Genomic DNA, 22500 nt, shown 5'->3' with positions numbered 1-22500 from the left:
AACTCAATGAGAAACAAAGAGTAAATGTTCGCAATTAGGGTAGCAGTCGGATAGAGAACATGTTGCAGCGACCACGCACCGGCAAACTCCACGCTGTGAACAACAATGCTGCTGTTAGACTCGTAAGGCCTGCCTTCCATGGGTGTCCATATCTCGTCCACGAGATGGCGTGGCTCGCCCACCAGCTCAATGCCGAAGGGATGGAGATTCTCTTCCATCTTGCGGTACTGCATAGAGCATCAAGAAAGTTAAAATTAACAACACTTCACGGAACAAACCTTCAGCTTTCTCTGCTGTGATTATACATATTCTAAATCGTAACAATTGAGGCTTTTACCGCTACAAGACACCGCGTGGCTTCTACATGGCCTGTACCTAATAAATCGCGCGCGTACCATGTTAGATATATTTCTGAAAGTGTGATCTTGTTGTCTCTCTGTCTAAGTGAAGTCTTACTTCCCAAAGTACCACGATATGATTAGGAGGGACGCCGTCCTGGGGGGCTCCAGAAAATGTACACCATCTGGTGTTCTTCAAGATGCGCTGACATCGCACACTACACCCTTGCATTGCGTCTCCTTCGAAATGTGATTGCCACAGCAGGAATCAAACCCGCTACCTTGGGGTCAACAGCCGAGCGCCATGGTGGCTACACGACTGCGGTAATATGCTTAGCACCGTCTCTTTTAATAAGGGTTCCCCACTTTGGCATATGCATTAGCCCCGCAAACAAAAGAAAAGTGAACTATAGTTTATTTAGCACGGGCAGGCACTTGCCTCCTGGAAAGGCACGACGCGCGAGTCCACGCCAACCCGCGAGCTTCCGCGCAGGTTGCTCTTGAGCCACTCGTCGATGACCGGCACGTCTGGCTGGCCGCCGTTCATGAGGACCCAGTTGCAGTCCAGCTCTTCCTCGGCCTGAAGAATGTACCGACTCTCCACCCACAGGGCGGCAAAGTCCATCAGCACCACCGCAGTACCTGGTTAAGAGCGAGTTATAAGAAATGAAGCAGCTCTCTGTAATAAGATGCACTGTGTTTATATTTTAAATAATAGCCCGTTTATTAAGCACCTATGCTCTTATTTATTAGTTCCTGTCTGATTTATGACATTTTACATGCCTCCATTTAGCCTGATACAAATCGCCCAACAAGTACCTTGCTCTACACTGACGGAGAGCCTTTATTTCTTTCTTTTCGAAGCTCGTAACAATCTTCACGTGAATGTACGCATATATTGACTGATCTGTGCGAATACAGCCGAACAACTATACAAATAAGATGGCTTTCACAACGACAAATTCCTCACACTCAGGATATCTAGAGAGCGTTACGGTTCGCGACCAGGCCCAGCTTTATTATTTTTTTTTTTGAGTAACGAGGCTGCATGGCGCGGGTATTTCGCTATAAAGGCGTTTGGTTGTGCATACGAGAAACATTTGAACAGGGAATGTCGCTGGAGTCAACGTCTCAACAAGATCTGACCCTTTCACGCAGTGTGAAATGGTAAAGACCACCTCAAAATGATCCCACTGATGACCATAGGTGTCGCTTATTTGGAAGCTGACGATTTGTACAACTCTAATTGTGCTGTTTTTGACTGAGCTACTTATAAGTAGCGTTAAAGCAGAAGTATGAAACTTACCCGTTTCCCCAGAGAAGCCGGTGAGGTACTCTCTCCTCTTGTAATGCGGTGGCACGAATTCACTCTAAACAGAAACGTAAAATATAGAGTGACTCACTTGTCGACATCATAGGGTTATTATCACTTTAGGCGAGTTGTACTTAAAGTCACATAAAGCTATGTAGGCAGCTCGATCATAAGCGTGCGCATGGTCAGACAGGGGTGGCGATGGGGGACTCGGGTGGGTAGCGTGCCTATCATAGAACCTTTTCATGCTTTACAAACACAGGCCCTTGATGACATCTGGTTTTGTCCACCAATGTGGCTTAATAATATCGGTGAGCAAGAAGAGCTTTAGAAAATAGCCACCCATTTTCTACACTTTCACTCCTTTATTAGGCAAAATATATTAAAATAAATGTTCTTTTGAGCTACAAAAAATTTTAAGGGATTCCCTTAAAGTTCACGCACGTTCCTTCTATCAAGAAATAAAGAGAGGCTTTTCTTACTCTTGAATAAAAAATGTAAACGTGCTTTCAGTTTTGACTTTAGGAGCTGGTAAATGAGGTGACCGGAAGTTTTTCGGGGTACAGAGCTTGCAATCTTGAAGTTACAGCCTAAGAATAAATGCGAACTTCATTACAACCGGTCCTCGCCTACCCCAAGATAATTTACGTGTGTGTAGAAAAATGTTCAGAAATGAGAATATCCGGTACTTCACTATATACGGGAAGGCAGAAAGACGTCCCAGAACCAGCCGTACTACTTGGGCGCGTATTTAGAAAAAGTGGGTAACGATTTAGTATACTAGGTAGTCTGCTATGTGAGGCCGTAAAGCCGTCCCGCGGGCCTCACACTTGGACGTACGTTTTCACCATCCGAGAGTATCACATTTCATTGGTTCCCTTGTGTGACGGTGGTCGAATATCGTTCGCGCATCTTAGATCGGTGTTTTGTTTATAAAGATACATGTTGGGCCGCTGGTTCCCGATAAAACAAAAGTTGACTTCTTGCTCAATTGTCGCACATATTTCAACATCACTCCATCTCAAACGTAAGTACGTCGAACTCTTAACTATCATTGCGCGTACTATTTGTGTTATCAGCAAAAAAGTATTTATGATTGCAAAAAAAAAAACACGTAGAATGACTCGCACAGAGGAATGGCTGGTGAGCCACAGTTTCGGGGGTGGCGCTCGTTCGTTTATTTGTATTTAGATTTTTATTATGGGTTATAAACCAAGGGTTTTAAATCTTCTTGGTTATAACCATAAATATACAGTTGTGGGAACTCTGGCGCTAGTATCTGTGGGAGCTGCAACGCACTGCGCTTCAGCGAGCATGGGAATGATGGATAGTACACGGATTTGTCTTCGTCCTTCTGGCACCGTATGTGTGCGTGTGGCTTAGGACCGTTTTCTCAAAAAACAAAAATTAGCAAATGCTCAGCGGTTGCGCTTCACCACCGTATTTTTTCAGGTTTACTGTTTCAAATCGGGTCACGAAGTTTAAAAGAGTTCGTCCTTTCCTTCGAAACAAAACCGAAACACAGCAATAAACGAAGCCACAACTGTGATTTACCACCCGCACGTACAAAAACTAGGCAAATCCGTGTACTATACCCATCATTCCTATAGTCGCTGAACGATCTCCGCGCCAGGGTCCCCTCTAGTTAATTTTGAGAAACTCTATGGCTGTAACCAAGGAGGTTTAAATTTTTTAAACCTCCTTGGTTGTAACCGACTATAGGGGAGACGGAACTATTCCACATACTTTAACTGTACTTCGGATCTGCCCTGTCACTGTTGAAACAGCAAGGTTATGGCCGGTGCGGGCCCTTGACGGTAAGGCAAGGTGTGGGCTCTTGGAGGTAATAGTGGCCGATGGCACTGTTGCATTCTAAGAACTCTTCACTTCTTATCTTTACTCCCGAAAACAAAGGGACCAAAGGCAGGCCATTGTGAGAAGCATGTTGTCTTTCCATCTCGATCGACGAGAAAAAAAGAGAAGATTGGGATAAACCTGGGTCCCCCCCCCCCCCCCCTCCCGAATGGGAACCCTGCGCACGCCAGTTAGCTCGGTGCAACTCGAAAGTACAACATAAATGACAGCGACGACAGCAAGCCGTCGAAATCCTTCATAATGGCTACTGGTGTTTGGTGAGGTTACTTGCACATTTTTGTCGTGAAAGGCATATTTTAAGAAACTTCGAACAGCAAGAACCACGTGGGAGTCGGAAATCATCTGATTAGCTGTCCCATGTACAGCAACGAAAACCAAGAATTAAAAACCAGCGGGAAGACTCTTTGAGGTTATAATATGGATGCACCAGAAGTTTTAAAAAAATAGCGCCTTCCTCGACATCATTTGTACTTGTTCACTCTCTCAAGTGCGGCTGTCCAGACTCGATAGTGAATCGCTTTTGAGGAAACAAGCCGATAAAACAACTAAGCATGTTGCACACACTCAAATATGAATGCAATCATGAACCACTCCGCCAACTAACTCTAGAATGACCTCAGCATCGGAGTTTATTGCCTCAAGAACCGAGTGCCGCAAAAAATTGTCGAACTGTCAGTGAAGAACTGAGTTGCAGAGGTTTGTTGCACGCTTCAAGAGCCTTTCCTCTTGTACCTTCCCTACGAACTTGCTAGAAGGTACGCTGGGAGGGGTGGCATGAGGAGGTGAAGTTACGTCAGTGGGTGTCATGATCTTGAGCATGCATGCTGAAACACGCGAACTGTTGTCGGTTAGAACCTAAGCATAAAAAGTCAAAATACAAATAAACATACAAGCGCCGCCTCCCAAAACTGTGGCTCACGAGCCAATCACATATATAGAGAGAGTCGTGCAACGTGGTTCACGTTGCAACCATGAGTAATATTGAACTGCTAACACAGATACTGCACGATGACAATTAAAAGTTCGAAAGTTCCTACTGAAAACATTGGGTTACACGGAGAGTTATGTCAGAATATTCGCGCAAATTGTGCAGGAAGTCAACGTTTTATGACGGAAAACCAGTGGTACCATAATGGTATCCGCAAGGGAGTTGTGCTACGTAGTTTATATTCACCCCCGAGTGCGTTCTCACTGCTAATGCATATACTGGGTTGGCTTACTTTCTTGGGACGGCTTTCAGCTCTCCCACGATAGAGTACGAGTACTCTAAATCGTTAATTACTTTTTCTAAACAAACAATTACCCTGGCCATAGAGAAAGAAAAAGACAAGAGTGGACACTCTGCGAAACCTGGCCTCAGGAAGTGCGTCACGACTACGTAACGAACTAGTGCTCTCACCAAACGTCAGAGGACGCAAGCGCAAAAAAAAAAACAGTTATAATCAATGCAACAGAATTGTTTTTACAAAATAATAATTATACACCCAAATCTGGTATGTTCTTTATACATAAAAACAATTTATTGAACACACCTTACGCGATTATTTTTCTTCAGCCGTACTGTCATAAACACCATACACCCAGCGACAAGCCCATGCATGACTGACAGCGGGAAGCTTTCGTCGCTTTCGTCAACGTCGGCTGCGTCGGCGTTTTCGTGCGTGAGATAACAGGTGAGGCACGTTTTCAAGCGAAGCTTGTTGAATGACATGTTGTTGGGCTTGTTGGGTCATTTTTTCAGAAAACGGTTACACCTGCGCGAATAAGACACCATGCAACAAACATAGAAAGATGCACACACACACGTTGCGCTTCGTGTGTGCGAGTTTGTTTCTTACGTGGCGTCTCATTCACGCAGTTGTAACCTTTTTTCTGAAGCTTTTAAGGACGGGGAGGTTCGCTAAAAAGAAAGTTTGCGGCTCTATGCGGCGGCTAGACAGGAACATTGTGCAACGTATGCAATATAGCAAAGGCGGCATGGCGTCAAGCCGAGGTGACGCGTGCTGCGTCTACCACGGACGCGAGCGTCTGTGCGCTGAGCATAGCTGGGTAGCTAGGTCATAGGCTCGGTGGCTCGGTGCAAAATATTGAGAAGCGTTCGCTGGGCCTCGCATGCTTCACGACGCGTTTCCCGAAGGCTCGGAACACGAATAATTCTGGGTGTGCAGGAGGCAAATCTGGACTAGCCAAGTGGCCATCATCTTCGTTTCTTCGCTAGCCTTGTGCCACTAGTGCAAGCTGCCCACAAATTTTTTTGACGTTTCCAATATAATTTTACCGCACAAATTTCAACTACGATTTTTCTCCCCAATGTACTGCTGATACTGCGTACGCACGAAGGTGTTCTAAAGTTCCCAGGCAGCGATACCATTGCATTACAAGGGATAGCGGCCTGGAAACTTCTGGAGATTTTTGTACGTGGTCTTGATGTCTATCTTTGTAAGCCAGAGTTTTATGGGTCAGAGATGTATCACTGGTTTTGTATTGTGCATCGATTAGCTTATCATTCAAAGGGGCTTGCTGGTACACTTATGACGTGCACATATCTTTTTCGTAATTTGACAGTGAAACATCCACTTACTAGCATTTTCAGACCGCGCTGATGCCATGCCATCCGGCGGTCAAAGCTACGGCAGCTACTGCTGTGTATCGTGGTGCTTCAACAATGGCAGAACCCACAAGAAGCCTGGAACGAGTTTCTTCCGTATACCACGGGACGGCAGGTGTGTTAAAGCTTTTGTATGGTTTGCATGTCTTTAGGTTTACTGTTCGTACTTGCTCAGCGAGCGTAACAATAAAAATCACTATTCAAGCACTTCCCCTTTCAGCTGATAGTTCATTTTCAATGCAGGATGAAAGCATGGATGCAATATGCTGGACACGATGATCTCCTGAGTAAGCCGGCCAGCCTATTGTACGCAACGTACAGGGTTTGTAGCGACCATTTTACTGCTCAAAGTTTCATGGACCCTGGGCACACAAGGCTTACAAGAATGGCTGTTCCCAGTGTGCAACCAGCTGCACCATGTAAGTGATTGACTGAAACTCAAATATGTGCAATAGCAGCCACTTGTATTGAATCAGTGGCGACAGTTAACCGCGAACATCTTTGTAGCCGATGGAGAAACCTCACTATAGAAGTAACACTTGGAAAGTCTTAAATTTTGTGAATTGTGGACTATTACCTTCCTAACAGCAGCTTTACATTTCTGTCGTTTTTTGATGCTCTTGACCTGCGCAACTTGTTTTGAAAGATTTTAAAGGGCTATTTCACGTTATCTTCAAGCCTGAGTGCACATGTACATATACCTTTCATCAGTGAAAGCTGGCACTGTTGATAATTCCAAAAATCACAAATTACTTGTTTCCTAGTTGGTGCCTTCTGTTTTCTTCCACGTTCGACCAATTTATGCGTTTGAAAGAGCTGTTGAAGTTTCCCCATGCTACAAGCTTTGTAACTTCTACCAACTGCACATATATGCAGGTTCTCTGAGGGTCCCTTCAAATAGTGACTGTGACATGACTGCAGAAGCTGCACTGCAAAGTGCGGATGAGCTTCAGTTTGTGTTATTTTAAGCCTCTTACTGACACAATGTCGTAATTTCATTACTTCAGGACCTGTGGTAGAGGCTTCAAAAAGCGGCTTCCTTACATTGAGGTGCCCCGATGAGCAGGGTGCGTTCAGTGTCGCAATTTCTTTTTTTCACCCAAATTGACTGTTGACCAAACCTCTGCAGGTGGCAGCTCCCTTGTAGCTGGTGAAAGAATTTCTGCTGACTTCGCCTTGCCGAAGAAAACCTTAACCAGCCGTTCAGCTGTCACAAAAAGAACTTGTGTGACCGGTAAGTTGTATGATCACTTCAACACCAGAGTGGATTGATATAGAGACTTTCGCAGGCCGCTCACAAGATTGTTCCGACAGCACTGTCCGAGGCACTGAACAAGCTTCACAAGACCCTCCAGAAGACGTCTCCGCCAACAGCTCCACGCCTGAGTGCCCTAGAGAAAATGGTGACTATGCTTTTATTGCAGCTGTTTTTAATGTGCTGTTTTGTTTAGGACATTCTGAGGAAACTATCCTCAAAAGGACATTACGTGTGCACTTACAAAATGTAAGGGTGGGCTCTCAGTGATTTTCTTTTTTTTGTGCATTGTCAACATTGTGAGTGGTTTGTTTTTTGGTAGTGGAATCGAAAACTTTGCACCACAGAAAGTTGTGCACCTTGGGTCTGAAAGAGCGAGGAAAGTGCTCGTATGGGATTAGTTGTTCTTCGCTTTTACATCCATTTTTTGTTTATTGCAGTGCGTTCCTGTGTGCCAGCGACAATGTCTCCATCAATGAAGTACAAGCAAACCATTAAACATCTGCAAGCCAAAGTAGCAGCACAGCGGAAAACTGTCAAAAGACTGCGGAGACGGCCTCGCCAAGCACCGTCATCGACTTCAAAGGCCCTTGAAGTTATCCGACCGCACGTCACCGAGGAGGTTTTTAAACATCTTTCTGCACATGTTCGCTTGAGGCCCAAACGCAAGGGCAAGCGGTTTCCCGTGTGGTTCAAGAAATTCGCTCTTCTCTTAAACTTCCGAGGTCCGCGAGCATACCGATTTCTGGCTCCATATTTTTCTTTGCCCTCCCGGCGTTCAATAAGGAAATGGCTAGCTTATGTAAAGATGACTCCAGGCATAATTCCAGGAATCCTTTCTTCCATTGCAACAAATACTCAAGCTTGGAATGAACGGGACCGAGTGTGCGCTTTAGTTTTTGACGAAATAGCACTCAAAAAGAATTTGTACTATGATGCTGCAAGAGACGTTGTCCATGGTTTTACAGATGATGGCACTCATCGCACTTCATCCATTGCTGATCGAGCACTGGTTTTTCTTCTTGTTGGTGTTTCGAGAAAGTGGGTTCAACCGGTTGCTTTTACTATAGGGCACACATCAACGCCATCATCTGTTATGCATAACTTGCTGGTGTTACTCATTTTGGAGCTTAGGAGCATTATTATTGCAGTGAAAGCAGTCATTTGTGACCAGGGCAGTTCAAATGTAAGTCTCGCTAACCAACTAAGAGTCACTGTAGCAAAGCCTTTTTTGAAGTTAATGGTGAGCGGGTGTATTACATTTTTGATGTTCCGCATTTAATAAAAACAACGCGCAATAATGTCCAAGCACACAAGTTATACATTGGGGATGACATCGTTAACTGGTCGCACATTGTAAGCCTTTACCAATCCTCACATGAGTTGCGGTTGCGATTGGCTCCAAAGTTGACTGAACGGCACGTTTATCAGAAACCTCTTTCTAATATGAAGGTCAGCAGAGCAACTCAGGTCCTCAGTGCATCAGTTTCGATTGCTATCACGGCAATGGTGTATGCGAAGGTGCTGCCTGCCTCGGCCATCACTACAGCTCAATTTTGTGATCGTATGGACAGGATTTTCGATGCCTTGAATAGCTCGAGTAAAAAAAGAACTTCGCAAAAGCTGCGGCATGCAATCATGAAAAATGATTCAGAGCTTATTGACTTCCTCCGAGGCCAGCTTCCATGGATTGCATCATGGCAGTTTGTTGGCAGACGTCAACCACAAACCATCGTAGGTTGGCAAATTACAATTCAGGCTATTTGTCAACTATGGGACGACTTCTCCAAAAATTACAATTTTGAATACCTGTTAACACGCAGGCTTCAACAGGATCCTCTGGGGAACATATTTGGCCACATTAGGCAAAAACAGGGTTGCAACACCAACCCCAATGTAGCACAATTTATTTGTGGCCTGAAGCACATCTGCATAAGAAAACTCTTCAATCTGTCAGAATACGGAAATGTCGAGGATGATGAATGTGACCTCCTCCAGGAGCAGCTCTCGCCATTCTCCCTCACCAGTGCGTCTTTTGTGGACAATGAGGAGTGTGCACAGCCTCATTGTCCACAAAAGGAGTTTTCTAATCAAACACTTCCTTCGGAATGCATGTGACGGTTGCAGTTGCCCACAGTTACTGAAAGACGACAGTGAGACGCTTAAGGGTACCCACCAATATTTCACAATGCTCAAAGCATACCACATCCCCAGCAAACTTTTTGGGAATCTCACTGTGCCATCAGAAGCAGCTTTTGCATACGTACAACAACTTGAATCACACTTTCTTGCCATGATTGAGGCCACTGCACATCACCTGAAAGTGTGCGATGTTTTGTATCACCATCTGTCAAGTGTTGGCGATTTTCATTTCTGCTCTGCTGGGTGTCGCGCGAAGTTTCTGAAAATGTTTTGCCGGGTTCGTTTATGTTGACATGTGCGTTTTGTGAACCGAAACTTAGATAGGGTTAGGTTCCAGTCTTCAATCTCAGGCATACAGCTTGACAAGTTCAAAGGTTAGCAATTAGCGGCGGGTTTACACTAAAGTATTTGAGTTGAGCCGAATCCTGCAATAGCTTTGTTATGTTATTACTTCGTTACAGCAGACTTCATTATGGTCATATATGCTTATATTCAGTTCAACTGGACTAGCCACTCCTTCGTTGCATACATTGTTTTGGTTACCCGCTATGAGGAGTAGAGACACTGTGTATTCGCTCGAAGTGATTTGCATAACCTTAAAAAGAATGTTGGGTATCCTGTCTGTATTTTTGTAGCAAATGCGGGCGAACTGTACACTTTACTGTGGGTCGCTCGGTCACTGTGTATGCTTTATCTCTCCAGCTCATGTAATATATCGACAACAAAACCGCTTGTTGAAATGTCTTCGAGTGGGTAAGGAACACAGTATGAAGTGGGCACGGTTCACGTTATCACGCTTTTCGTATTTTCGCTTCTCATCAACCTCCTCATCTCGCCCATCAAAATTTTCAAAAGAATACCCAAACTTGTAGCGTTTGATGGGGCTGCGGACGCTGCCATTTTATTTTTATATAGCTTGTGAGTGATAACGTACGATGTAGAGCCTTTGTGAAAAATAATGAGCCAAAGTGGTTTCCTTCTGCTATTTATTAGCCCTGTAATACCGCTCTCGTAGCACCAATTAAGGTCCACAATTCTGGATAAGTGATGACTACAATTTATTTTAGCTCGCAAGCGTCACAGCAACACCCAGACGCAAATCACTTGGGATCTTAAGTTTTTGATGAAGGCGACGCATAAGAAGAGCCACAAGACCTGCCAGTGTTGTAGCATAAAGTTTGTCTTTCACGTAGTGAGCAAGCTGCAAAGCCCTACCTTTCTGAGGACAAGCAGGCATCAAGTCTGCTTTTTTTCATTTTGGGCTAGCTGTTCTTAAGCACAGCCAGCACACTGCACCTTTGCCTTTCTGCTATATTGCGTCGTGTGGTTTCTGTGCGCTCTTTTTTTCTATGCATTATTTCGGTTAACCCCAGGCGTGATTCGCGACTTCATTGCTGTGTATATGTCACTTCTTCCTTCTTCATCAGCATTGTGCGCTGTATTTTTGCCACAGATCCTTACTTACCCACTGGCCCAGTGTGTCATACTTCACCAGCTTCTCGGCTTCTGCCAATTCTAGCGATGTGTGCGTTGTCTGTGTTCTCTCTGTATTTGTTACCCAAACTTGTAGCGTTTGATGGGGCTGCGGACGCTGCCGTTTTGCCTTGGGTGTAAGGCGAGATGCATTTGTTGTCTACCTTTGTCATATTGCGCTTTTTATATTCTCAGACTCTGCCTTGCCTTTGAATAAAACATTGCGGATAATCTGTCTCTTTGACTAGTATATACATTGATCACTTGTTCCAAAAGAAAAATACAAGCGCGATGAATAAAACCGTAGTGAATTATCATTACCTGCATCTCTTTTTATTATAACTTAATCGAAATAAAAATTACGTCACGACCAATTCGCACGGACCACTGAACAAAACAAAACAGGGAATCGCTAAATCAAAACGACCTACAAAAACTATCCCTTTGGGCGATGAAAAGTGGTCTGAAATCATGAACTTTCATCATAGCCAAACGTCGGTTACGCAAAGTAATTAAAAATTTGCGACAGTGAAACCGAAACAGGAAGCGCACGCCACTTGCTCTAACCAACCACCAGGTGTGCTAGGGTCGATTGGGCCGCTGGGGTCTATGGGAGTGTCCACTCTTAACCTTTTTTCTTTTTTATTTCTCTATGGCCTGGCTAAGTCTGAGGCCCAGGGGAGGGCTGTCACCTCTCTATACAAGTACCTAGTACTCTTAATCACCAACCACTTTTTTTCAAAACAATCTACCACAAGATGTCCTGAACTTATCTTTCAATGTCGCTTGGTGTGGTGGGTAGTACGCTAAGTAAAAGTTTCGTTGACACAGCCTCGCGAAATGTGAGGCCCACTGGACCACTCTTTGCTCTTCCAAAATAGAGTGCCAAGTACTCTAAATCGTTAACTTTTTTAAGGCGAGTGCATTTTTTAGCCGGGCTATGTCGGGCAACCGGCGTTGTCAGTGTACCGTCAAGTGCTCGGACAACACCCATAGCATTCCCTCTCCATAGCAACAGCTGCGGGCGCGAGGGCTTATCCTCGCCCCGAGCAGCCGGAGCGTGTGGTGTAAGAAAGGATAGGTGCAGTTCTTCGCCACTCCATTTCTCAACGTTCACCCTCTCTCCTCCCTTCACCTCACTCTACCGTCCGCTCGTGCCTCACTCTCGACCGTTCGCTGGCTGGACGCCCTGCAAGGAATCCCGGCAATGTGTGCTCGAGACACCACTGTGCAACCCCAACGCCGAGACGAGAACGCTGGCGCCCCACTCTACCGTCCGTTCGCTCCTCACTCTCGACTGTTCGCTGGCTGGGTGCCTCTCAAGGCGATGGCAGAAGTCGATGAAGGCGAACTTCTGATGGCAACGGTACCCTCTCTCGGAGCAAGAAATGTATTCACATTTCCTCGCGATTCTCTTCGGGGAGGTTGGGGCATTTTTTAGAGGCGAAGCTCCCCAAAGAGGCTCCCGTTCGTCCCTCGTCGCAGTACGTAACATGTCTTACGCTTTGACCTGCAAGGTGGTGCCGGTCGGAGATTTCTCCTGTGCGTTGTTGAACCATCAAAAATAATTCGCTGCGTGCGCGTTAACTAAAAGCCGAATTCTCCTCTCTCTCATTCCCCATTAGCACCCATTTGCATGTACATTCAACACTATCTGACAGGAAAAGGTTGCTACGTTATACTCGCTGGGCGTAACCTCCTTGGTTTTAGAAAGGTTTAGTGAGCGTTGCGCTGCAGTGCCATGAATACAGTGAACTGGTACATACCATGAACTCGAGGTGGTTAAAGGTGGGAAGTAGACATGAAGCGCAAGCCGTAAAAAAGCGTTCGTGTGCCACCTCTCGTTTAGTCCTTAGAATGTCCACTGGATGGCGGTGTTCTATATGCGGAATATATGATGAAAAAATTCGAGATGGTGGCACTTAGGAGTGTTGACTAGATGGACGAACGGACACACAGACAGGTGCATGGACGGACGCATGAATCGACGTGCGGACGCACGAATAGACGCACGCGCGGACGGGCAGATGGACGCATGGACGGGCAGATGGACTCACGGACGGTCACCCAGACGGACGCATATATGATGAAAACATGCGAGATGGAGATACTTGCAGTGTTGACTAGATGGACGAACGGAAACACAGACAGATGCATGGACGGACGCACGAATGGCTGCATGGACGGATGGACGCATGGACGGACGCAGGGGCGGATGCATGGACGAACACAGGGACTGACGCATAAATGGACGTGCGGACGCACGAACAGACGCACGCACGGATGGTCACACAGACGAACGCATGGACGGACGGAAGCAGGAACTAATGGACGGACGGATGCTTCGCCCCACTCTCCATCATTCACCCCGTGGTTATGCTGCCATTTTTTTGATTGATTGATATGTGGGGTTTAACGTCCCAAAACCACTATATGATTATGAGAGACGCCGTAGTGGAGGACTCCGGAAATTTAGACCACCTGGGGTTCTTTAACGTGCACCCAAATCTGAGCACACGGGCCTACAACATCTCCGCCTCCATCGGAAATGCAGCCGCCGCAGCCGGGATTCGAACCCGCGCCCTGCGGGTCAGCAGCCGAGTACCTTAGCCACTAGACCACCGCGGCGGGGCTGCCTTTTTTTTTTTCTAAACGCACTCTGATTGCCATTGTCGAAAAGTAGCTATGACTAATTTTTGTCGTCAGGGCCTCATCAAGTGCGAGGCCGACAGGACGTTCATTCTCTGCCATATTAGTAGAGTACCAAGTACTCTAAACCATGAACAACTTTTTAAATGCGAAGCATTTCTTAGCGAATTTCGGCGACTTTGAGCGTATCTATCTATCTATCTATCTATCTATCTATCTATCTATCTATCTATCTATCTATCTATCTATCTATCTATCTATCTATCTATCTATCTATCTATCTATCTAGCCGCCTACGACTTTTAGCTCTCCTGGCCCTTTCGATAACGGTATCGATACCAAACTTGGTATGGCATAAGATGACTGTAGGACGACCATATTTAACTAGTCATAAAATGAAAATCATGAGATGTATGTCATGAATGTCATAATTGAAATTTCATGGTCCTGCAGCGTTTGCGGTGGTTTCGTTCCCATGGCATGTCGTAAAACTGGTACCGTATGGCATGATCACATGGCAAACACAAGCGAACGACCCTAAAATGAAAATCATGACATGCGTGCCATGTAACAACATGACTACATGCCACGCTCATGATGCGCTCATGCCCGTTTCGCTAGCGTCACATATAACAAATTTGGTATTACGGTACGTGAATGGATGACAAAGGTATGTGACTGATGCGAACATTATAATCGGGATGCGTGTCATGTTACAACATGACTACATGCCACGCTCATGATGCGCTGGTGGCCGTTTCGCTAGCTTCAAAAGTACCAAAACTTGGTATTACGTGACGCGAACGGACGGCATAGGTAAATGACACATACAAACATGATAATCACGGCATGCATGTCATGTAAAAACATGACTACATTCCACACAGATGATCCGCTCACAGCCGTTTCGCTAGCTTCCCGTATGCCAAATTTGGTATTACGTGACACCAATGGATGACGAAGGTATGTGACTGGTGTAAACATGATGATCAGGAGATGCATGTCATGTGAGAACATTACTGCATGCCCCAGTCAAGGCGCCAATACATTTAGACGTGACGCGGTGCGCGTGCTCGCCAGCGTTCATTTCGTCGCGTCACGCCGGCGTTGCCACGCAAGGCGCCGGTCCTGCCATACAATCGCAGGCGCACGCTGCGCTGCGTTGCTTTGACGCATGCGCGTTTCAACGCATCCGGCGCCCCTGCGTCGCGAGAAGAGGGTGATGCTGTGTTGTCTGGGTAACGCATTGGCGCGAAATGCAGAATGTCGCATTTCACGCCGGTTACCGTCAGGCCGCGCCGACGGACGCTGGTCGCGTCTGGCGTCAGACTAACGAGTGCTCGCGTTTTGCTAACGTATAGCATCGCTGTGTCCAGCGTGCACGGTCGTCAACGCTACATTCCAGTATATTGGGCACTTCATGATGCGCTTGCGGCCGTTTAGCTAGCTCCAAATATACCACATTTGGTGTTCCGTGACGTCTGTAGATGACGAAATATATGACTGGTGCAAACAAGACAATGCTGACACGCGTGACAGGTATGAACATGACAACATACTACGGTGATAGCGTGCTCGTGGCGGTTTCGCTTGCTCCACATATACTAAATTTGGTATCACGTGACGTGAATAGATGACGAAGATAAACGACACATCCAAACATGATAACCATACGGAAGTCATGTAAGACATCATTTACCTCCACGTCGGGACATACGAACATTTGGACATTTGAATAGTGACATATGAACATTTGAACAGGGACATATGAACATTTCTGTTTCGTGCTTCGCATATCATCGATTCCCACTTTACGTGGGATCTGCCAATTTTTATTAGGTTGTAAATGACTATAGATAGCAAACCCCTGCCCATCTGGCTCGGGTGGCTGCTTCGACTAATGTTGTACCGGACTAGGGATGTCAACCTGCCCAGGGTTGATAAGGGCTTTCTAGTATCTGTAGCTTAAATAAAAGCATTTCCCTACCCCCCCCCCTCCCCATTGCGATTCCTGCGTGCTAGTGTCGCTCACTCTGTAACGTTAGCAGACTACGGAGCACAGCGCTAACACGTGGCAAGAAGCGCACACGTTTTCTCACCAAGCCAGGTGCCAAGCCACGTCCTACATCGTGGCAAGAAGCATGTGTTTTCTCGCCAAGTTGTCTCATGACCCCTTTAAGGTGACTTTTAATGACACATTCTCTGTATGTCACGAACTCCATCGGAACCTAGATTAAAGCGAAGCATAGTTTGTTCACTGGACTAGAATGTATTCCTTGATTTTAATGTGATATGCGTGAATTTGTTGTTTATACGACCTGAACACGGGTTCCTCCACGAGTACGCAATGTTAGTTATAGCGCGGATCGCTTTGGAACAACTATACATGGACTGCACGTGACGTCATTTCCGGATAGCAAAAGGAGCAACCGCCATGTTCGTCAACATGGAGGCAGTCAGGCTACGAGTGCAGCCGCATCGGAGCTTGTCGGCGTCGTTCTAGCGATATGGCGAAAGGAAACGTGCACGAACTTTGCCCATCATATTTCGAAAAGCTTGGCAGACCAACCCGTGTACATTACGGAGCAAGTATCGAAATGTGCGATTGTATCGACCCGTACGAACTGCACATCCGTAAGGATGCTACGCCGAACGTCGATTTGCTGCCTTCCGTGACGCGCGGCGAACTATTTGGTGCTCTCGACCAAGTCATGTCACGCTGCAATAAACGAAGGTGTACAAGTCGCTCGGCGGCCACAACTACGTCAACGGCTGATGGGTGAAGAGCGTAGCAGCAAAGCAGCTTCGATTACAGCGTGTTGTCGTTCAAGGCGAGGTTAGTTACGACGCCGTTTCACGTTATGGTCGTAGTAAAGCTTCGTCTTTCTCAAGACGCATGGGCTTCTACGGCATCTAATGCCGACGGGTCATCGTTCTCTCGTTGTGCGTCTGCGGCAGGCAGTTTGAGCGATGCTCCAGACTTCATGACGGGCATGCCCGCTGCGACCGCATCCACTGTGTTCTTTTGTCGTTTTGGGGGGCGAAGCTCCCTAAGCCGTGGGTCATGCGTCCGCGCTGTATGTAGTATACTCGGCGACAGCTTTTCTTGGCAGCACTGTGGAAGCTATAGAGCCGAACCGCCTGCATGCGCGCGCGCCAGGAAATAGTACCTATTTTATTTTCTGATTCTAATAGCTACTTGGCCCAAATAAATAAAACTTTCAATATAAGGATAGAACAAGTATGGGACGCTGTTCATGAAAAAGAAGTTATCGTGCACCCTATTTTTTTCTTTTTAATTTCTTGGACGGCACAACGTTTTCCGCACGCCGGCTGCGTCTGCTGCTTGCTGCGGCGAGCACAGCATCGGCCGTGGAAAAGCTGCTCATCGTTGGGACGCGCCGTCTTTTATACATCACGCATCGAACTTTCCAGCCTTATCACTGGTGGCCGCGCAAGCTCTGAAATAAGCTTCACTGTTCGCGTCTTGCGCGCAATCTTAACAACGATCGACAACAATTGTGAGGCTTCTCGAACACTGAGGCACAGTCTGCGCCGATCATTGCTGACTGCCTTTGAGGGCGTAAACCGAATACAGCAAAACTAAAACGAGACAGGCCCGTGGCCGGATCATGCCACAACCGGCCTTCCATTTCGCCTGTACCAGGGCTCAATACCGTAAACGTTAACATTCGATCACGTGTGGCGTGTAGCCGTATATACTGGGCTGAACACGGAACCTAAACTTCACTGTTATAAAGGCTGAATAATGCTGGGAAAACGTTCTGAACAACGGAAAATTTTATATGTACCAGTATATAAACAGCACAGTAACTAGCTGCATGTATGCACTCTCATCAAAGTTTAACTCTGACGTTCCCATTTTGCATGCATACATTTTGCTAAACACACTAGCGCAGCGAGCAAGCGAAAACCGAAACTGGAACCGAAATCGGCTGCAAGCTGTCGGACTACTTGCGTAGTAACACAAATGTGCGGAGGCCCCGCCTCCGTAGCCTTCGCTCCAATGTCAAGAAAAGCTGTCGCCGAGTGTGGTAGTAGTAGTAGTAGTAGGTAGCCACCTCATGGCCAGAAGAAAGAAGCGGCACACGCGCACCCTTTTCAACTGAGGAGGAAACCCGCACACGTTAATCGTACATAAAAAGATCATTGTTTCTGATGAAATGACTTACAAAAACGAGTATTGGTGACTTAGACTGCAATATAATTTGCCTTGAATTTGATGCATACTAAAAAAATAACTAGTATCAGAAGGACGCACTTTGGGCACTATATAGTTGTCACGTTCTACTCGCTGTGCGTAATCTATGGTTTAAGCAATGTTAAGCGAGAATTGGGTCGCAGAAATAATACCTAGAGTTGTACAGCGCTAAGTCGCTACTTGTTCCAACCACGTGTTGAGAAGACCTACCACCGTGCATGATTAAGCCTGCTGGAGCACCACGCGCTGTACAGTAAATAGAGGGGTACGTTCCCCGACATACATTGTACCTCGGTAGTGGTGCTTTCCTGATTGCACATGCACCCTTTGTAGTCGTGAAGCTCGATGTTTTTGTCATGTACTTTATCCTTGGTTGGAAGTCAATAAACTTCTCCTTGTTGCCATGAATATAGGGAACTAGTATACAGCCATGAACTAAGTCGGTGAAAGGTGGGAAGTAGACACGAAGTGCAGGCCGTAACAAAGTGCGTGAGTGCCACCTCACGTTTTGTCCTTGATATGTCTGCTGAATGGTGGCACTTCCATATCCTGAATATATGATGAAAATAAGCGAAACGGTGGTACTTGGAGTGTTCACTATATGGGCGGACAGATAGATAGTTGGACGGACAGACGCACGGATGGACGGACGGGCGGATGCATGGATGGATGGACGCACGGATGGATGCACAGGCTGGCGCATGAACGGACGGAAGCAAGAACGAGCAAATGGACGGACGCTTCGTCCCACTCACGATCATGTACTCCGTGAATATGCTACATGTGATTATTTATAGCAGCGAAAATGCGCACATGCTGCGGTAGTCACAGCATCGCTGTTACGCCATCGCCTTTCGGCACGGCATGTCTCTAAAGGTATATTCAAGGTGGCGCGAGACGGCATGTATACACCTTTTTCGCCTCTGTACTATGAAGAAGGGTGACAATTGACAAGTAGAGGAAAGAGAAGTCACGTGGAGGTGGGTGTTAAAATAATAACATGAGACTGCTTTCACATTCCGCTAACCACTAATCAAATTAACCATTCTACATTATTACTGAAACGGCGTTACCTTGTGGGCATCCTCGGATGGCACGATGTACCCTTGAAAGTTCTCCTTGCTCAGAAGATGGCGGAGTTGTGCAAGTCGACCAGTTGTATTCACTCTCAGCGGTGATGCAGAGTGGTTCTTAAAAGAGTGAGAAAGAATAGCATAAAATATTGTACATTGGCATCTCTATTAACCCTTCCCGGGCATTCAAATTAAAGTCGCAGCGTCATCACTTGAACCTAACTATAACATGTGCCTCATATGTGGTCGGACAAAGCTCATCTCCACACAAGACCCTACGAACACCTGTGTACTAGGGAGATCGCGCACCATGGACTGTGGATATCAACTCTTTATATGGTGTCCCATTGATGATGATGCTACCGTTATACGCCGAAGTCCTTCATACAAGCTACGAAACTCCACATACGCTGCGTGTGGAGTCAATTGAACGACGTGCCAACAGTTACAATATAAAATTCATCGTGATAATAAATGATCTGTTAAGAAGTATTCCGAATTCAGCGTGAGTTCGAGCGAAATAAAGTGGGGTGATATAGGAAATGGACAAAACCTGATCTCGTCTGTCTAGTTCATTCCTTTCCGGGCTCGTACGTTTACAAAATGCTGCACCAATGGGCCCAGCAGACCACCATGGCATTCAAAATGCCATGGCAGTACAAGGAAGCATATAATCCAAATACAACGTTCTTAAATCCTGTTTTGAAGGTGCTCAAAAAGTACATTGTTGTTGTCTTCAGAAATGGTCTTCAATGGTTCTGTCACCAATATATGCCGAGATAGTCAGTGAACTGTCGATCAGTTTTTGGTGCCATGCTTCTGAAAGATGTGACTTATGGGGCGCTTAGCAAGCGACACAAATGTTTCGAAAATGTACCTAACGACCAGTCGGGGAGATCACAGATTGGGGAGTTGTTGTGGCCGTAAACATGTGCGCAAAAAAAGGGGGGGGGGGCGGAGAGGGGGTTACCAAGTTCACCCCATATTCATCCTTCTAACTTTTTTCTGTTCTTTTTTCTTGGTATATATCACAGCAGCTTGTTTCCTAAAAGCCCGAGTTTCAGAACTGTTGCCGTGTTACGTGGGCCTATGGGCATGTTCAAGTGGTTTTATAGCCGCTTTCCGCATGAGCGACCCCTAGTTGCCAATAAAGATTTAATTTGATTTGATTTTTTTTTCAGTCGGTCTCTACTGTTCATTCTTTAGAGAGCAGGCCCCATGCAAATTTTTGAAGATAATGGCAGTCCAAGGCACTTGATGTTTAATTCCAAAAAAAATGTTCACTTCCAATTTATACTACCATAAATCAAGGTACCAAGGGCAAATCATTGAGAAAAACACGTCATCACTTAATTCTCGTTGTATATATTTTTTTTCATCCGTTGTAAAGCATGTTGGCTTTTACGGAAAATGAGGGGGGGGGGGTCACTAAAATGAGATATTGCCTCTTCCACCATCACTAATTGAAAACACTATGTACTCTATTGAATATAGCACACTGCAAGCTTGTAACCACGCAGTTTAACTTTCTCGCATTTCTTAAAAACATCAGCCTCAGGCAGCTTCGACACATAACATCGGCGAAATCGTGATTAGTCACGACGCATTCACTCACCGAGCCGAAGACGCACGACGGCCGGCTTTCCTCGGGCTTTGAGAACATGTAGAACGGAGACCTGTGTCGAATGGCATCGTCGAGTATGGTAGGTGGAAGGTCACTCTTTACAGCCTCGGCTGCGACAGATGGGTGTTGGCAGGAATGTAATTTTTTGGGTCGGCACGTGCCGCATCGCTGTAACAGCGCTTGCTGCGTTAAACAACAAACTGAGCTCCTCGTTCGTAGCCTGCAGCTTAGTATATCGAAATTATCTTGGTATTAATGCGGAGATCACGAACCTGCTTCAAAGATGGACGTATAGTGTACAGCAAAAGGTATTTTCGGTTGCTGCGACACCAGTATCGTTTTCTAGAAGCTCGACGGTGCAAGAGCCCTGGAATGCACGCTTGGTAAGTTATAAACATGGGATAATACTTTCTTCTGGTATCTTATACCTGGGTGTTTTTTCTCGTACAATATATTACGACAAAATCATTCAAAGAGCTTTAAGACGAAAGGTCATTAAATTGTTTGTGCAAGGACCATTTCGTCTCTCTTTCCAGCCAGCTTGTTCCTAGCTTTTTATATAAAGGATGGCTAGCTTTTAATTACCCGTTTTGATCACCTGAAAAGGCATCACAATCTTTTCATACTCTAATTACATGCTTTTAATTATTTTACATATTTATACAATTACATATTTTTAATTATTACATGCTTTTAATTATACAATCGCCCCGCCGTGGTGGTATAGTGGCTAAGGCACTCGGCTACTGACTCGCAGGTAGCGGGATCGAATATCAGCTGCGGCGACTGCATTTTAGATGGAGGCGAGAATGCTGTAGGCCCGTGTGCTCAGATTTGGGTGCACGTTAAAGAATCCCAGATGGTCGAAATTTTCGGAGCCCTCCACTACGGCGTCACTCACAATCATACGGCGTTTTAGGGACGTTAAACGCCACATATCATCTATTACTTTCTTCCACATTCTGTTCTTTTTCTTCTTTTAGGTTCCCCATCAACCAAGTGCAATACTAAAAATAAACACGTTTGCTTTTATCTGCCTATCTACTGACGACATTACGTCTGGGTCATGCAATATCGTTAGGTCAGCTGTTCGTATCTTCTTGAGCTTTCGTGCTAGTGAAAACCAAAACGCGCTCAACCTCTGCTCGTGTTAAACGCTGCGAAGCTTGCAAACACCATGGCAAGGCTGGAAAGATGACACTCGTCAACTGCGACTGCTCACGTTGGAAGTGACGTACCGGCCAGCGCGGCAAACAGGAGAACGGAAGTCGCACTTCGCCTCATCCCGGACGGTGCACTGGGGACAGTTGTGAGTCCTTGCAGAAAACCATGTACACGCCAAGGTAGCCGCAAATTAACGTCGTCTTCTACAACGCGGAGCGGTGAACACACGAGACAAGGCAAGCGCGTCGCCGATGATGATAATTATAACTGTGACCTCAATGAAAATAGTGCATACTCAATACTAATGGGGGAACGGGTGTAAGGGGGAGCATGAATGTTTATCCAATTCAAGTACCAATGTAGTCGCCCTAATGAGTATAAAATTAAGTAAGAGAACAAGAAAATAGGTTCAATAATCTCCTTGTCGCAGTCAGCGAATACCGAACGCAATTGTACTGTGTCGAGAGAACCCATAAAACACCAGTAAGGAAAAAGTGAGGTTAGCAATGAAACTGAAGATCTTCATAACGTAAATGTACGAAGCAATATATCCCTTTATCTGTCTCTGTCTTCACGTTAATTCTTTGCCCAGGCGGAACGATTATTGGTTAGTTCGTTAATTGATTGATGGTAAACGAAATGGTAAAACCCTCTACGGCTTGCAAGGCGTTGGCAGGTAATTAAGCAGAAGCAAATGTAAAAGATAACACAATTGTGTAATATTTTAAAAGCAATAGGTTGTTACATAAGCAGGAACGTTGATAA

At 45.8% G+C, this 22500-nt stretch overlaps 1 protein-coding gene across 1 annotated transcript in view; it reads right to left on the bottom strand.

Moving 5' to 3' along the window:
- LOC119173822 (uncharacterized) overlaps nt 1–21949 on the bottom strand; it is a 39953-nt gene extending 18004 nt beyond the window's left edge. Inside the window, exons 1-6 of the mRNA XM_075894519.1 lie at nt 21810–21949; nt 20563–20681; nt 18948–19064; nt 1645–1708; nt 778–980; nt 80–227 (exon numbers count right to left, since the gene is read on the bottom strand). Of these exons, the coding sequence (XP_075750634.1) occupies nt 80–227; nt 778–980; nt 1645–1708; nt 18948–19064; nt 20563–20681; nt 21810–21855 (697 nt within the window). The 5' untranslated portion in view covers nt 21856–21949. The remainder of the gene's footprint in view (nt 1–79; nt 228–777; nt 981–1644; nt 1709–18947; nt 19065–20562; nt 20682–21809) is intronic.
- Nucleotides 21950–22500: the final 551 nt, after the last annotated feature.

Source organism: Rhipicephalus microplus, chromosome 5 (genome assembly GCF_043290135.1).
Source record: "Rhipicephalus microplus isolate Deutch F79 chromosome 5, USDA_Rmic, whole genome shotgun sequence".
Taxonomy (NCBI): Eukaryota; Metazoa; Arthropoda; class Arachnida; order Ixodida; family Ixodidae; genus Rhipicephalus; species Rhipicephalus microplus.
Note: the sequence above shows the minus strand (reverse complement) of the source record. Positions and strands in the feature narration are given on the sequence as shown.